This window comes from Pipistrellus hanaki (genome assembly GCF_964339955.1).
Source record: "Pipistrellus hanaki genome assembly, chromosome: 2".
Taxonomy (NCBI): domain Eukaryota; kingdom Metazoa; phylum Chordata; class Mammalia; order Chiroptera; family Vespertilionidae; genus Pipistrellus; species Pipistrellus hanaki.
This window is the reverse complement of record NC_140504.1, coordinates 153,019,256-153,037,321: the sequence shown is the minus strand read 5'-3', so window position 1 is coordinate 153,037,321 and position 18,066 is coordinate 153,019,256. Positions and strand designations below refer to the sequence as shown.

The 18,066-nt window shown below is 36.6% G+C and overlaps 1 protein-coding gene across 12 annotated transcripts in view; it reads left to right on the top strand.

Moving 5' to 3' along the window:
- Window positions 1-18,066, top strand: part of LRRC7 (leucine rich repeat containing 7) — a 475,871-nt gene that overhangs the window by 184,035 nt on the left and 273,770 nt on the right. For all 12 annotated transcript variants that reach the window (XM_084871851.1, XM_084871861.1, XM_084871862.1 and 9 more), the window contains one exon: window positions 10,053-10,170. In XM_084871851.1, the coding sequence (XP_084727977.1) occupies window positions 10,053-10,170 (118 nt within the window). The remainder of the gene's footprint in view (window positions 1-10,052; window positions 10,171-18,066) is intronic.

The window sequence follows — 18,066 nt, the reverse complement described above, 5'->3', positions numbered from 1 at the left end:
TGCCTGACAGAAGTGTGTTGCTAAAGATAAGATTGGAACAGGAGCCCTAACTGGTTTGGCTCAGTGGATAGAGTGTCAGTCCCAGGTTTGAATCTAGTCAAAGGCATGTACCTTGGTTGCAGGCACATCCTCAGTAGGGGGTGTGCAAGAAGCAGCTGATCAATGTTTCTCTCTCATCAATGATTCTAACTCTTTATCCCTCTCCTTTCCTATCTGTAAAAAAAATCATATATATTTTAAACTAGAACAGGACCAGTTTGGACTTTTTAAATGTTAAGTTGACCTTAGAAAACAATTGTGGAACTTTCTCAATAGTATGTAGCTAGTTAATGGTGGAGTCGAATTTCAAGTCTAGGCTTGCCTGATACCAAAGTTTGTAATTTTCCTATTATGACTAGATGTGGGGAACAGATCTCAGCTATATCACAAGCCATCTTCTCTTTGGTTTACTGACCTGGTCAAAAATGTATACCAGCATGGCCCTGGCTGGGTGGCTCAGACAGAGTGTTGCCTTGTACACCAAAAGGTTACAGGTTCAATTTCTGGTCACAGCACATACCTAGGTTTTGGGTATGTGCCCTGGTCAAGGAGCATATAGGAGGCAGCCAATTGATGTTACTTTCTTTTTCTCTCCCCCCTATTCTCTCTTTAAAATCAATAAAAAACATCCTTGGGTGAGGATTACTAAAAAAAAAAAATCTAAAATCTTTTACTAGTATAGAAGTCTAGATTAATACTATTCAAGCAATTGTTCACACACCATATTGATCACTCTCCATCAACAAGCTAATACCTTTTAAAAATTACCAAAAATTTTACCTACTAATAGTTACTAAAAAAGCAACACAACAACAAAAAAACAAGGCAACCTATGAATATACATTGAAGACACACACACACACACACACACACACCACACTGGTCTTAAGAATAGCAGCATTATCAGCAATTTGTCCCAAATGCTTAGCAACAATGAAAATTAGAAACATTCAAAGCTGTGCCCTGGGCTGTGTGGCTCAGTTGATTGGGTGTCAACCCATTCACCAAAGGTTGCTGGTTGGATATCCTATGAGGGCATACACTGGTGCTATAGGCTTGATCCCTGGGAGGGGGCATTCAGGAGGAGCCAAAGGATGGTTTGCTCTAGCATCAGTGTTTCCCTCACCCTCTCCCTTCCTTGCTCTCTGAAAATCAACAAAACAATTCTTTAAGGAAAAAAAGAAATTTTAAGCTGTGCTTTTATATACAGCTTTCACTTTCTCCTGCTTTATTCTTGGTATTATTAGCTTATTTTCATCAAATAATCATGAATATGTAAATTAAAGAACATTTTCATTTAAAACATTTTAGATGCAACTGATGTCATGAAGAATGTGTATGGTGAAGTGCCGTGACTTGTATATGGAAACGAACAGCTATTATGCCAATATAAGAGATAAATCCCCTTCTTCTCAGACAATGACAAATGCTAAAATAACCTTGCTGTTTCAAAGGGGAAAAATGATTCAGAAACGCCTTTGTACAAATTGTTGCTGGAAAGATCTGTATTTTAAAGCAACAGCAGTAATAGTTATTGTTTTCTAGGATAAAATGCCTGGGTAGTTATTGTAGTTGCCATCTTTCCGTGGGGAAAAAAGAGCCCATCTCTGCAGCACATTCGATATTTCTAAAATGCACTAGAAGGGTTTATAAGCATTCCCTTTTCCTACAGCTGCAATCTTATTTTATGCCATCAGCACTTGTCTGGCTCCACACCTCCCACACAAGCGCACAGCCCACCGCTACTGAGACCGTAAAGTGTTGTTGGACCACAAAACCTTGCTCTCTGTGACTCCTGATGTCTTAATGGTTTCTCCTCCCGTGTGTCTCCTTCCCCATCCCTCCTGACAGTGCCTTAACTAAGACTCTCACCGTTTTTCATCTGGGTATTCTCTAATCACCCACCTGTCTTGCTTCTGTTACTCAAAGGCAAAATTCTGAGTCACTCACTTCCCTGTTTAGGAACATTTAAGGGATGGATGTGAATGGGAGGGAGCCATGGAGAATAGTGTGAAAGGCAGATTCATAATCCAGATTCTCTAGGTCAATTGTCATCGGCAGAGCCAAATATCAACAGTACAACGGTTGAAATTTCTTTTGAAAGCCATATATATTAATTATTGATTTTTTACAGAGAGGAAGAGAGAGGGATAGAGAGTCAGAAACATTGATGAGAGAGAATCATCGATCAGCTGCCTCTTGCACACCTCCCACTGGGAATGTGCCCGCAACCAAGGTACATGCCCTTGATCGGAATTGAACCTGGGACCTTTCAGTCTGCAGGCTGACGCTCTATCCTCTGAGCCAAACTGGTTTCAGTGAGAGCCAGTTTTTTTAAACTTAAACTTCTTCTAATGCAATTTCTTCAAAATAGATTCACCCAGGCCATGGTATTTTGTGGAAGAGCCTCACTCAAGGAGCCAAAGAGCCGCACGTGGCTCGAGATCCACAGTTTGCCAACCACAGCTCTAGGTTAAGGGCAAGTTCTAAGAGTGTTTTTCTATACTGAAAGGCAATATGCAAAGCATATTTTATAGTATTTTTACATTTTATTTTATTTTATTTTATTTTATTTTATTTTATTTTATTTTATAGCTACTTGTTGACTATATACTTGAGGAAGGGGCTACTTTGTTCTCTCACCTTTGGGTCCTGGCACTGTGTGACTCTGAGTAGATGCTTAGGAGGTGCTCAGGAGCACAAGCAGTTGGGAAGGAAGGGGAATGGGAAAAGAAGGAGGGAAGAAGAAAGAAAGAAAAGGAATGAGAGAAGGAGGGAAGGAGGAAAACAGGAGAGAGGGGAGAAGGAGGGAGGGAGGGAGGGAGGGAGGGAGGGAGGGAGGGAGAGAGGGAGGGAGGGAGGGAGGGAAAAGAGTAAATGAACATCATAATAAGAAGCTTGCAATTTACCAAATGTGTGTGTGTGTGTGTGTGTGTGTGTGTGTATATATATATATATATATATATATATATATATATATAATCATTTTTACTCTATTATTTTTAAGTTGACTCTTTTTTCACCAAAGATAATTATCAACATTTGTGTTAAACTAAAAAAATTTAAAACGCTTTATTATAATGTGTGCAAAATAATTATCTATTTGAAACAGCTTTCAAACAAACTTGGAAACACCATCTCCTGCACACACTTAAAGGGATTCAAAGGAAGAGCTTCTAAGAAGCCAGCCGTTCGGTGATGCCAGCTCATTAGACAATTAGTCCTTCTCCTGGCAGAATCCAATTGTGCCAGGGTATGGCATCAATAACCCTCTCATTGCATATTTATGATTTTTTATGAATCTTTTCAGGAAAACAGTTTATCTTTTTAAAATTCACAAGCTACTCATAGTTTTTTATTCGTGGTGCAAAATTAAACAGCTTATTTCTTATGTTTTCTAGGGAGCTGCTTTCATATACAGTTATTCATACTCATGGTGTTTTTAATGTGTCCTTGATTTTCCAAGCCAGGGTATAAAGGTGATAATAAAATGCTCATTCCAATTATAATAGTTTGCATTTGTCTAGCCCTTCAGGGTGAGCCAACTGCTAAAACATATATTCTCCTTTAATTCTACTTTAAGCCTTGCTCTCAATAACCATTGAATTTAAATCTTCTTCCCTAATCCTCCTGGGACCATTAGGATGGGTTCAAGGTTCTCCTCTTATTCACTCTGCCCTACCAGGCAGCCTCCAACTGTTGTCACTTGTCACCGTTATCTTTCCAGAGCACGACCTGACAGTGCAGCGGGAGCAACAGGCCGCAATAAAAGCGGCTTCGTATCAGACAAAACTGAATGTGAATGCTGGCTCTGGCACTTCCTCGGTAGATGACCTTGTAAAAGTGAACTTCTTGAGTTTTCTCAACCCAAAATAGGAATAGTAATACCTTCCTTGCAACATTGTTGCAGGAACTAACGATGATATAAATTAAAATCTAGTTTAGTGCCTTTCACATATTCACTAAGCTCTCTAACAAGTGGTGACTATCTTGTTGTTTGTCACTTCCCTGTATAAGAATATTCATGAAAAAACAAATGTCTATACTGAGAAGATACAATGTGTCAAGCATTGCATTATACACTGAAGAAGCCACAGCGACTAGAAAAGCTTACAGTCTAATAATCCCCAAATAGGGACCTGTACGTAGGCTTCAGTGGGGATAAGTACAGAATTTTATGAAAGTGCATGGGTGGAGCATGTAAACCTGTCTTGAGCTGTGATCTTAACATTGGGGAGGCCTGAGCTTAGAGAAGGAGGTAGGGAGGAGGTGGGACAGGGTGGAGTGGGAAAAAGCTCCAGCCAGAAACCTGGCATTTGCAAGGGCGAGGCAGAGCATGGTGAGTGCCCGAAACTGGCCGCTGCCTTCTGTGGCTGGAGATACGGTAATGCAGGACCAGAGAGGGGAAGGTGTGAGGAAGAGACAGGGACAGGGGAAGGACAAAGTGAGAAACCGGAGAGATAAAAGGCATTGGAAGCCACAGTAAGAAATGTGAACTTTATTCTGAAGAAAGCAGAGAACCATGGGAAAAGGATGAGCAGATGGGCCTGATCTCATTTGCATTTTTAGAAGTGACATTTCATGACCCATCACAGCGGTCCTTAACCTGGTCCTCAGCCACACATGGGCTCCCAGTGATTTGCTAGTTCTTTGAAATTGGACACAAGTGTGTTTTTGTGTGTGTGTCTGTGTGTGTGGGTGCGTGTGTGTGTGTGTGTGTGTGTGTGCGCGCGCGCGCGCGCATGCATATGCATGCAAGTGTGTGTGTGTGTTTTTCTGGAGATAGCATTCACAAGGCTGACTCAGAAAGGAATAAAAATCATCATCTGAATACCTCTTGTAGGATGGAGCCCAGACTCGCACATCTTTTCACATTCTGGCTAAAACCTTCCTTTTCTATTCCTTCCCACCAAGTTTAGAATAGAGCCTCTTTTGATTTTTTGCCATTCCTAACATTCCCCTGAGCCGTTCCTCCTAGTACCGCTCTCTGGACTGCCCTGCTCTTCCCAATCCCCCCCTCTCCACCCCACCTTCTGCTCACAGAACTGCCCCTCTCTCAAACCCTGGCTGAGCTTTTTCTTCCTTCCCCCAGCATTCTCTCACTTTCCTTCCCCTTCTTCTCTAGCTCAACCACGTTTCCCAGTCATAGAGTTCAAATGACCCAGCTGGAATGAGAGATGGACAGAGAGCAGTGGACTAGAAATAGAGTACAGAGACGGACCCATACTTATGTGGAAATCAGATGTACAATAGAACTTGTCCTGCAAATCAGGAGAGACAATAAGCTGCGTTTAAAATGGTGCCAGAACAACTGGTCATCGGTAAAAGGAAAAGAATGGACCCTTACTTCATATTATACTCAAAAATAAATTCTACGTGAGGCAAATCAAAGCATGAAAACTTTCAGGAGGAAAAAAACTGGAGGCCATGTGCACATATGAGATAAATTTGACTATTATAAATGTATTTTTATTGAAAGATTAGAGAGGCCCAGTGCACGGATTCGTGCACAGGTGAGGTCCTTCAGCCTGGCATGCACCCTCTCACAACCCAGAACCCCTCAGGGGATGTAGCAGTGCTTGAAGCAGTCAGGCAGCCAGGGAGGAGCCTGAGCCAAGTGGGGCACCAAGCCTCTCCTGCTCACCCCTGCCCCACTGTGCCTCAACTCCATAGCCCTGCTCTGCTGTGGACGTGGGAGAGGCTCTGGCTGCCTCAGCTGCTCTTGTCAGCCCTGAGCCCAGTGGTGCTCCCATTGTGGGAGCGCACTGACCACGAGGAGGCAGCTCCTGCATTGAACATCTGCCCCCTGGTGGTCCGTGTGCATCATAGCGACTGGTTTCGGACAACCTGTCATAAGGTCACTTAGGCTTTTATGCATATAGACCATATAAAAAAGAATGGGATGTGGAGCCATATATTGATAGAACTGTCCAAAAATTAGTACTCAGAATATAACAACATTTTTTTCAAATGAATAAAACAAAAAAATACATTGTTTTATTAGTAATTTGGCAAAAGGTGTTACCCTTTTACAAACCACAAATTGGAAAAATTAATGTGTGTGTGGTTTTGTTGCACTGAAAGGTTTTTCTTTGACGATTTTGTCTACCATACTGCTGAAGACAGAAATTGGCAACATCTTTTATTTTTCATTTTCAGTGCTAAATGTCTATAATAGTATATAATTAGTATTCCATAAATTTATTTTAAATGCATGTAGCTATTGTAGACTCAGAGCACTCACTCCAATATCTAAGTCTCTGCATATATCAAGCAAATTTCTGAAACTAGTTTGAGGCACACATATTTGGGAGTATCTTTAGATGCTACAAGAAAGGTGCAATATTATCCCTCTTTGGACTTCATCTGCTTACCTGTGCTGGCTTTTGGGTGATCCATTTTTCATCACCTCTTTTAGGAATACTTTCATGAGTCAACCCTATCATTACCATGAACATAATCTGCTACAGATATACTACCTGTGTGTTTTTACCATACCTAATATTTAATTTGGCATTAACCCACTGTAGTTATTGTCTGAATATTAACTTGTAAGCAAAAATAGCTATTGCTTGTTTACTTTGTGCTTCTTGTAATTAGCATAGTGTCTAGCCTGAAGCAGGTATCAATTAATGGTTTTCCATGAATGAATGCATAATTCCTTTTAGGATATACATTTTTTTTGCTCCAAATATGTTTTTATTTTCAATCTTCAGGCCTTTCTCCTTTTTGTTAGCTCTCTTAGTAAACACCTAACCATTACAGTAATTTAAACTGCATGCTCTTCACAAACCAATTTCTGTCAGAGTTTAAATTGCTTCCATTAGCCCCAGAAAAAGAACTTTAGTACACAAATATTTCAAGGCTCAAAACAACCTCATTGTTTTTGAAATGTAAAATTTCAATAGCAGATGAAAGGCAGGGTAATTATAAGCATTAACAGTCTTACTCTAATTAGCAATTAATTAATTTGCTATTTTATTCTATACTGAAGAATTATGGTTATTTCATAACCATCCTTGACTTCATTTTCATTCAAAGCTTGAATCTTGAAGGAATCATTAAAATGTCTCTTTAATTTCTTTCCAAGTTATAGACATCATAACTCACATTCAGAAGTTCACTTTGTTTGTGAAATTATATTCCACAAGATTGTTACCTCTCTGAAACTTCTAATACCGTGACATATTAGCTGTAACTGAATAATTTACTGATTTTCCCTCAACTTACCTAAGTATATGTTAAAATATATTTATTAAGCACACATATGTACTATGCTAATAACGTGGGTATACACAAAGGTGAAACAAATTGCTAACAAGATGAATTAGATATGACTTATGCCTTCAAAGACCTCATCATCTAGAAAATAAGAAATAGATTATATATATAGAGAGAGATGTGCTTCTGTATAATTTTCATAAATATTAATAATGATTAATAGTTATCAACTCTTACTATGTACCAATCACATTTTTACATGTTCACAAGTAATTCATTTCATCAAATCAAGGCCATTGATTATAAGACATCACTATTATAGTAGCACTAAGAAACACTCCATAAAAATTATAACTTGCTCTTGATTGTAATATGCCTCCCAAATATCAAAGATGTTAATATGTAAAAAACACAGAACTTAAAATTGATGAGTAATAGTAACTTATTTAAGTTAGGTAATGTCATTGTCCTAATTTTACAGAGGAGGAAATTGATAGGGTTCAGAGATGTTAAGCAACTTTCCCAAGACCATACAGCTAGTAAGTAGATGAGTGGGGATTGAACCTACATCAGTCTGATTACATATACCATGCTTTTAGCCTCTATACAAGAGAAGTCTTGGATTCTCTGTGTAATAGCGTGTTGAAGAATTTTCATATACACTGAGTGGCCACATTATTATGATCTCTGAATGCATAATAATCTGGCCTCTCAGTGTATTTTGCTCCTAACATGGTTGCATTTATAGTTGGAGAAGAATACAGGAATATTTTTTTTTAATTTATGGGAGAAATGAGAATTTAGTTGAGATTATGAGATTTAAATTTCAAAAATGGGAAAAAAGCCTTTCCATTTTGAAATTTAGTCATCTAAATTTGGCATAAAATGGTTATAACAATCTATTAACTAAAAGATAGTTAGAATACTTGACCAACAGCAGTAATGAGGCAATTGACTTTTAAAATCTATGAATTTATAAATTTAAATATATAAATTTATAATATTACATTGTATATAGATGTAATCCTTGCAGGATTATCTAGATTAGGGGTGTCGAACTCAATCAGAGAAGGGGCCAAAATCTAAAATCCAGCCTAAATCGCGGGCCGAATGGTTTACTGAACAGTCATAAACTGACAATGTCATAAACTGACAGCGGAGTGCAGTGATGACAGCGCGGTGCGGGCCACATTGCAAGGCCTGGCGGGCTGGATTTGGCCCGCGGGCCTTGTGTTTGACACATGTGATCTAGATGGATGAAAATTTAGTTAAATTTTACCATGAGTGTAGACATTTATTTTTCTATTTTTAAAGAAAAATTGTATGTTAATAGGAACTATCAAACTTCTATTTTTAACTGTTATTAAGAAAATGGCAACATTTCTGTACAGCATATTAAAATTCTAGCACTACATGAAGAATTGCAAATAATCTATGTAAAAAGCTACAAGTGAGTAACCAAAAGCAAGAAAATATATATTTCATCTTAAGTATCAACCAATACAATCTATTTTTTAAAAGAACTAATGAGTTAAGAAATAACAATTATGACTTACATCATTTCTGCCTATAAATAATGAATTACATGTAAGAACAAGTGGTAGTTAAATGTACTGTGGGCCAATTGCATCGTCATGGATACCAAAGGCTTCATCTGTGGAAATTTAGCAAAACATAATTAGAAATGTCAAACAGAAAGGATCTCATTAAGATAATTCTTCCAGAAAGAATAAAAATTCTGTCCCAGCTGTTCATATCTTGAGTAATCAAGATAAGATGGACATAGCAAAAAAATCTTGTTTCCCAAAATATGGTACTATAAACACATACATCAGAATAACCAGATCACTAGAGTTCTTCTTTAAAATACAAGATGTTGATGCCCAGCTGATGTGGATCAGTGGTTGAGTGTCGACCTGTGAACCAGGAGGTCGAAGTTCTGTTTCCGGTTAGGGCAGATGCCACGTGCCCGGGTTGCAGGCTCAATCCGCTCTGTGGTCATGTAGGAGGCAGCCAATCAATGATTCTCTCTCATCATTGATGTTTCTCTCTTCTGCTACCTTCCTCTCTGAAATAAATAAATAAATAAATAAATATTTTTTAAAATGCAGATGTTGACTTCCATCCCAGACCTACTATATCAGTATGTCTTTGGGTACAGCGCAACAATTCACATTTTGAACAAGCACCCTTTAAACATTTTCCCATCTAGTACTTTGGACTAATGGCAGAAATTAACCAATCACTAGTGACTTTTTTAACCAAGTATCAGAAGTTGTATGTTTCACTAATTATATATTTATGAGCAGTGTGGGGGGAAACAAGAGAAATGGGAGCTCATATACTCAAATATATATCAATTTTTGCATGTTATATAAAGAATTCTTTTAAATGATTAAATTGAAATGCTACTTTCTGAAATCTAACACAGTGACAGGAAAAGAGAATTGAAGTAATCTTATATCTGTGGGAATAAAAAAGAAGGGACAACTACAGAAATTTTTTCAAAGAATAAAATCTATAGGGTCAGTGGCAAATTGGACATTAATGGTAAACAGAAGGAGGAAAAGTAGAATACTTTGGGGTTTGAATCTGGGCAGCAGAGAAGAGAGAGGTACTAACTTGGGAATGGGAAACATTCTGAAAACACTAGAGAGTTTTGGAGTGGAAGAAGGTGAGAGTTTGTAGCTGGTCCTTTCACTACCACATTTATAAAGATGAATTTTGTTACTGAGTTTACATATGAATGGATTTAACCAAATTGAGTTCTAATTAATCATTATTTTTTACAGCAATTGTTCAACTGTCAAGCTCTACGAAAACTAAGTATTCCTGACAATGACCTTTCAAGTCTGCCAACCACTATTGCTAGTTTAGTTAACCTTAAAGAACTCGACATCAGTAAAAATGGTAAGATTTCATCTCATCTCTAAATAATTTTTACTGAAAATATGTTTTAATGTTTTCTCTTAGAAAATAGTATGATATTTTTTCTTTTATTTTTTTTGCACCTCTAAGTTAACTTTATTGAGAAGTTAAATCTTACTCTATCAGTTAATGACAGAAAACCTCTCTCCCCTTCTCTTACTGGTGTGCCTGATTTCCCTTTGCATTTAGTTATGTTATTTAACCTTTTTTTTTTTAGAGTATTTTACTGCCTTTACACTGTTTTCTTCATTCTCAGAATATGTGGTGGAGGACCAGGGGTATTGTCTATAAAAATAAAAATATAAATCCTTTCTTTAAGACTTCATAATGGACTGGAGATATGCTTGATATTAAACATAGTGCTTATAATTGACAATATGATCTTGTGAACTTCAAAATTTGTTAAAAATGTAACTTCTGTTAAAATGTTCACAAACACACACACCTTCATTCATGAAGTAAAAAACAAAGAAGAAGAAACATAAAACCAACAAGGGGACACAGGAACCTATGGGAGATGTTGGGTGTGTCCATTAACTTGATTGTAGTGATGGTATCACTGGAGTTTGCATATATCCAAAACTCACCAAAACGCACATATTAAATATGTGCAGTTTTTTTGTGTATCGATCATAGCTTATTGGAGCTGCTTTAAAATTTTTTAAAGGAAAATATTAATTTAAGCACCCTAAAAAAAGAAAGAAGTTGGATAAGATTGGCTTAATTCTAGGTAAATAGGCACCTTGATTTAATCTGTTTTGTTAAGGACACTAGGAAAATCTCTTGATCACATTAGCTATGGCATTTCTAAAAATTCCTGGACTGTCCTGTTTAATATTAAGACTTTCCGTTGTTATTCCCTAGAAGCAAACCCTAATTCTTTCTACCTCTTATTTTCTTAATAATACTTATGAGAAACTGACATACTATATATTTACATCATTTATGTATTATCTGGACTGTTCTTACTAGAATTAAAATTCAATGATGTCTCAATTTTTTTGTGTTTGTTAATGGTGTATCTGAATTGCTTAAAACGGTGTGTGGTACATTGTAGGAACTCAACACATAATGATTAAATGAGTTCATGAATGAAAGGCTATTCTGGATGAACATGGAACACTTGTTGAAATGTACTGGTGTGAATAGCTGGCGAGATGTCTAGAGTGTAAGTCTGTGAGAGTCATAGAGAAGTTTAGTGTCACTGGGGAAAGAGGTGTAACCCCTATCAGTAATCAGTGAATATCATAAAGGAACACTATACAATGAAATGTTTAATTACATAGTACAATTACAAATTCTTCGAGAATAGAAAGATTAATTAAGATTGCTTTATTATTAAAGAAGAACTCAAGTAAAAGATGTAGTCTGAGGATTTCTATGAAGCATGGTAGCATCTGGAAAGGAGAGCATTTCATTTGAAGGAAACAATCAGAATACAAACAGTGGACACACACATTCTTCTATCCAACTTAACTTACCACTTAGAATGTTTTCAGGAAAACAATGTTAAAAGTCCAGTATATGCAGGCTTAGAGAATAGCAACTAGACTTAGGCCCATTATAAGATGACATTAAGTTCTACCTTTACTGTTTTAAGATTAGATTTACAGGCCACATATTTAGATGGATTGGTATCTCTGCACTTTATTAACAACTAATACTGCTTATTTATTTACATACATTCACACATTAAATGCTATTTTCAAATTTTAATTTCTGAGAAACATAGGGTGTGGAAATATGCCATATTCCTTGATCTTCAGGAAGGTTTGGCTGGAAAATCCAAATAATTAAAAATCTATCTTAAAGAGGATCAGAAAAGAAATAATCACCAAGTATAAACACACAACTCCTATTAAATAGGACATTTGGGGACCTTAAGTTTGGGAGCATCCTTAAAAGTCCTTGTGAGTATTACTTAGGGACTTTTAGCTATGCTTATAGTCTCTATATTCTGAAAATATTTACACAAAACGACATGTAAGACACAGCAAACCGCTCTGCAGAGTCAGAATAGGACAAAAGGTTAGGTGCGCCATTCCTGGAAATTACACAAATGGTGAAAGATTTTAACACATGACCCGTTTCAGAAATCATACCTTAAAAAGCTGTCACTGACTTCTATGGCAGAGACCTTGACAGTTACTTAAGGAGCATAATACATCCTTTTGGGATCTATCAAGTGCAAAAGGGACAGATAGAAGAGAATAAGTGCAGTGTCAGCACCACAGTTAGCAAGGCTGGAATAGCCCTGGTGGAAGAGAGTCAAGACACGAGAGAATATCATGAGAGAATACCACTGTCAGTATTGGTATCATAGACAGAAATAGAATGTTAATTTTTAGACAGACTCACTTAAGTACTACTTGATCTGGTAAAAATTTGCCTGAAATGTGCTAGAAGTTGATGAGTGACTCCACACGATGAACTAACTCATCTAGAGGCTGAGTTTAAAGCTGACCTTGGTCGTCCCTGTGGCCTCCAATCTTTACTTTTCATTTTCAGTTCTTCCATCTGCCACCTTGATTCACAACTTTTCCTTTTATCATTCAAAGATACCATTTTATAAGAAAACGTTGAATAAGTGAACTATTGAGCACAGAAAGATATCTACATAATTTGCATGACTAGCTTTCATCTCCCTCTCCCACCAATCTCCAGCTATCCTTTCTCCTTTCCATTTCACCCACAGGCAATTCCCAAATGCATCAGCTACTTATCTGTGACACAAGGAACTCTGTTTTTTTCTCTTTTCAAAATATTCCTGCCTCCCTTCTGCTGCCCCTCATTAAGCAGACTGGGTCATCTTCACCTTTCAAAAGATGTTTCAGATGCCACTTATTCTGAGAAATTTGCCTGTACACAAACATAACTGATTGCTACTTCCAATTATATGCTTTGAGTGTGTTTTTGCTTTGAACTTATCTCACTTTGTACTTTAATATCTATATATCCCTATATATTTGACTACATTGTGAAATCCTGGAAATCGGGGACTATTTTATTCATCTCTCTAGTTGAAGCCAATAACACCATACCCAGCATACATAGTAGTGCTCAATAAATGTTTGGCAGGTTAATAAGATTATACAGAAGCATTCTTTTAAAAATATTCAATGTGCATTTATACAGGGTGGGGCAAAAGTAGGTTGACAGTTTTTTATATGGAAAATAATGAAATATTTAATAAATAATAATACAAGAATAAGCTGTGTTTTCCATACAACTCTTTACCTTAAAGACCCTATGTAGGCTATGGACTTCATCTCTTATACTGAAGACATGTTAAGTGGTATGACTGAGTGCTGGAAAATATAGAAATGACACTGCAGTAAGTAATGAGTAACCACAAAATACAGCTTTAGCCTGTCATGTAGCAATATCTTTTGTATCCTTGGTCCTTGGGATAGTGACTACTTCATATCAAGCTCTGACCTCTCCCTTGAGTTTTAGATTGATATAGCCAACTGCATGCTGAACATAACTGTAATATGTTCCACAAACATAATATATTTAAAACCACACTCATCATCCACACCAGTCTGCTTTTTCTCCATATCCAGCTCTCTGTTAATGTTATTATTATCCACACAGGCATCCATTATTATTATAATTATCCATTCTTCCCTCTGTCTATCATATGCATTGTCACCAAATCCTGCCTGTACCTTTTAAATATATGAATAGTCAAGTCTGTTTTCTTCTCTCTGATCCCATACAATCTTAATTTAGTCTCTTTCTTTTTCCTAGACTAGTGGTCGGCAAACTCATTAGTCAACAGAGCCAAATATCAACAGTACAACAATTGAAATTTCTTTTGAGAGCCAAATTTTTTTTAACTTAAACTATATAGGTAGGTACATTGTTATTAACTTAATTGGGGTACTCCTAAGCTGACCTTTGCTAAAAACTCAAGGGGCCAAAGAGCCACATGTGGCTCAAGAGCCACTGTTTGCCAACCACTGGCCTAGACTACTTAAATAGCCTCCTAATTGGTCTCTCCATCCCCATTATTGCCACCACATTTCTCCACAAAGTAGCTTTAGCAATCTTTACACATTGCAAATATTACTAGGTTATATTTATTTAAGACACTTCAACTGACCTAGGACAGAGTGTAGGCTCCCTAACACAGCAAGTCCCACAATTGACCTCTGCCTACACTTCCATTCCATCCTCCCATCTCAACAAAGATGATCTGCATTTTTTAACCTTATGGTCGAGATACTTAATATTTAATGCAGTCACCATCTCCTTGACTCTATATTATTTTCACTGCCTGAATTATCTTTCTCTCTTTTACCTGGCTCAATCTCATTTAAAACTCAATTTAGTATTAAAGACATTTGACAGTTATATTTAAAATAGTGATATTGTCTTAATACTTAAGCTGTTAAGCATGAAGAAAATAATGAGACCACATGTGCCTTTGATGAGATTAAAATGTTAACATTTATTATAGATATCACACCCTAGTTTAAAAATAAATAAATACATAAAACCTTATAGAAACTTGTAAATTCTCATTGCCACTTTCTCCCTCTCAGAGTTAGTATGCTTAAAATTTCAATGAAATACTAATACATTGTATATATAGTTCTGCAAGTTTTTCATTCCACATTATGTTTCTGAAATCTGTCCTTGATGACCAATGTGGATCCAATTGTAAAAGCAAAGTACCCAATTCCAATTGTTTTATATCTTTGCCAACACTTGTGGTTATTATATATTTTAAATGTTGCCCAATCAGATGGTAGAATAGCTCAGTATTTTAATTTATATTTCCCTAATCATTAGAAGAGTTGGATTTCTTTTTTATTTCTTCTTATTGGCAAGTGTAAGGTATCTTTCTCTACAAATTTCTTTTTGGTACATTTTTATTTTGGATTGTTTATTATGTATGTAGACATCAGTCCCTTGGTTAAATGAGTTACAAATACCATCTTCCAACCTGTGGCCTGTCTTTTCGCTTTGCTTGAGATGACATTTGCCATAGAGAAGTTGACATTTTAATTTATTAAAGTGTATCACTCTTCTCTTTATATTATGTATTTTCATAGCTTATTTAAGAAAAATTTTCTACCCAAATATCATAAAAGAAAATCTGTATTTTCTTCTCAAACTGTTAGTTTCTTTTTACATTTAGGCCTTTGATTCACTTAAAACTTATTTTTTGTGCTACATATATATATATATATATATATATATATATATATATGATCAAAATTCCATATGAATAGATGATTGTTTCAGCAACACTTATTAAATAGTCTTTTGTTTCCCCACTAATTTATAATTCTATCTGTTTTACATACAAAAGACATTTTTCTAAACTCCCCATCCTGCATCATTGGCTTATTTGCCTGTTCCTGTGCCAATAGCACATTGTTCTAATAACTAAAACATAATATTGAGTTTCAATCTCTGATAATACAAGTTCTTCTTTCTTTTCTTTTTCAAATATATCTTGCTGTTCTTAGTACTCAATTCTTCCACGTGTATTTTAGGTTCAACTTGTTGAGGTTCACAACCAATCTGTTGGAATTTTTTTAACTGGCTTAAATTTAAAGATTAATTTGGGAAGAATTTATATTTTTGTGATAGTAAGTATTATAATCCATGAACATTTACCCTTATTTAGGTTTTATTTTATGTCTTACAAAAAGTTTTCCATTTTTCTCAAGAAAGTCTTTCATACATTTTATGAGAGTCATCCTGCCAGAGGATTTTATATTCTGCTAATTGTTTAAATATCTTTTTGGCTTATTAGTCTCTCTATTGTTTGGCTGTTGGTTTATCTTCCAATTATTAATTTCTAGTTTTTTACTTCCTACTACAGCTATTTTTATTATTACTCCTCTCCTTTCTTAGGGTTTATTCGGTTGTTTTTATTATTCCAATATATACTTTTTGCCATTGGGTGCACTTTTTTTTCTTTTTATTGAATTTACTAGAGGCCCAGTGCACGGGGAGGGGGTGTGTTCCTCAGCCCAGCCTGCACCCTCTCGAATCTTGGACATCCCTCTCACAATCCAGGACTACTGGCTCCCTGCCTCTGCCTGATTGCCCCTAACCACTTCTGCCTGCCAGCCTGATCACTCCCTAACCATTCCCCTGCCAGCCTGGTCAATGCCTAACTGCTCCCTGGCTGGCCTGATTATCCCTAACTGCCCTCCCTTGCTGGCCTGGTCACCCCTAATTTCTCTCCCTGCTGGCATAATCACCCACAACTTCCCTCCCCTGAAGGCCTGGTCTCCTCCAACTGCCCTCCCTGCAGACCTGGTACCCCCCAAATGCCCTCCTCTGCTGGCCTGGTCACCCTAACTTTCCACAACTGCCCTCCCCTGCTGGCCATCTTGTGGTAGCCATCTTGTGTTCACATAGGGGCAGCCATTATTGACCACATGGGAGCAGCCATCTTATGTCTTGGAGTGATGGTCAATTTACATATTATTCTTTTATTATATAGGATTGGTGAACAAAATTATACAGATTTAAAGTGCACAATTCCACCACACTTGATCTGTACACTGTATTGTGTGTTCACTACTCCAAGTGAATTCTCCTCCCATCACCATTTATCCCCCTATACCTCCTGTAATACCCCTCCCCTGGGCAGTCACCACACTGTTGTCTGCAACCATGAGTTGTTGTTTTTTCCTTTTTTGCTCAATCCTTCTACCTCCCCCATCCCCAAACTCACCCCAACCCAATAACTATCAGTCTATATCAGTCTATGAGTCAGCCTCTATTTTGCTTGTTAGTTCACTTATATTTAAAGTGAATATATATATATATATATATATATATATATATATATATATATATATATTGTTTTTGTTAGTTTGTTTTCACATTTTTATTGAGATACATTGCAGACTGTATGCTCAGAATGATACTAATTTCTCATTATTTATTGACTTTCACATTGTGGCCAAGTATATGGTCAATTTTTAAAATACAGGGTGTCCTAAAAAATGTATGCACACGCTTGAATAATTATAAAGGCAGTGTTTATTAAAATTCATTTCATTTTCATTTAACAGCAATCAGCTGTTAAACTGTGTATACATTTTTCTGACACCCTATATACATTGCTTCATATAATATAAATACATAGTCTCATTATTGGATACAGGCTAGGAATCTAATAATTATATACTTTGATTTCATTACAGTATACATTTTTAAGGACAAATGCTATTTCTTAATTTTTGCATACTTGAAACATTGAAAACACCCAGTGCTTGGAACATTTGCCTACTTGGAACACTGAGCTCACCTAATGAACTGGAAAAAAAATGAACTGGAAAATGAGATTTCAACCTCTGTGTTCAGAAAAAGATTCTATTCTTTCAAAAAGATTCTAGTCTTTCATTTTAAAAATAAGTACAATTACCTTGATCATTTTTAAAGAAAATTTCAGTCAATTCTCTGAAATGACATTATATATATACATATACATATACATATACATATATATGATATCTATACCTATATATCTGTATCTCCATAGATAAATAACCTTATATTTTCATATTTTTATTGAGATATGTTGCATACTGAATATATATATATGTACATATATAATATATACTAATAAAAGAGTAATATGCAAATTGGTCACAATGCCCTCATAGTAACAACCAAACAGCAGGCTGTGTGGGGTGATAAGGCTGGAAGGGGGTTAGCGAGGGATGACCAAACAACTGAACAGCAGGTTGCATGGGGCAACCAGGCCAGCCGGGGGAGGCAATGAGGGCTGACCAGGCCAACAGAAGGGGACACTGAGGGGCGACCAGGCCGGCAGAGGGAGCAGTTGTGGGCAACAAGACTGGCAAGAGGGGGCAGTTTGGGTTAACCAGGCTGGCAGGG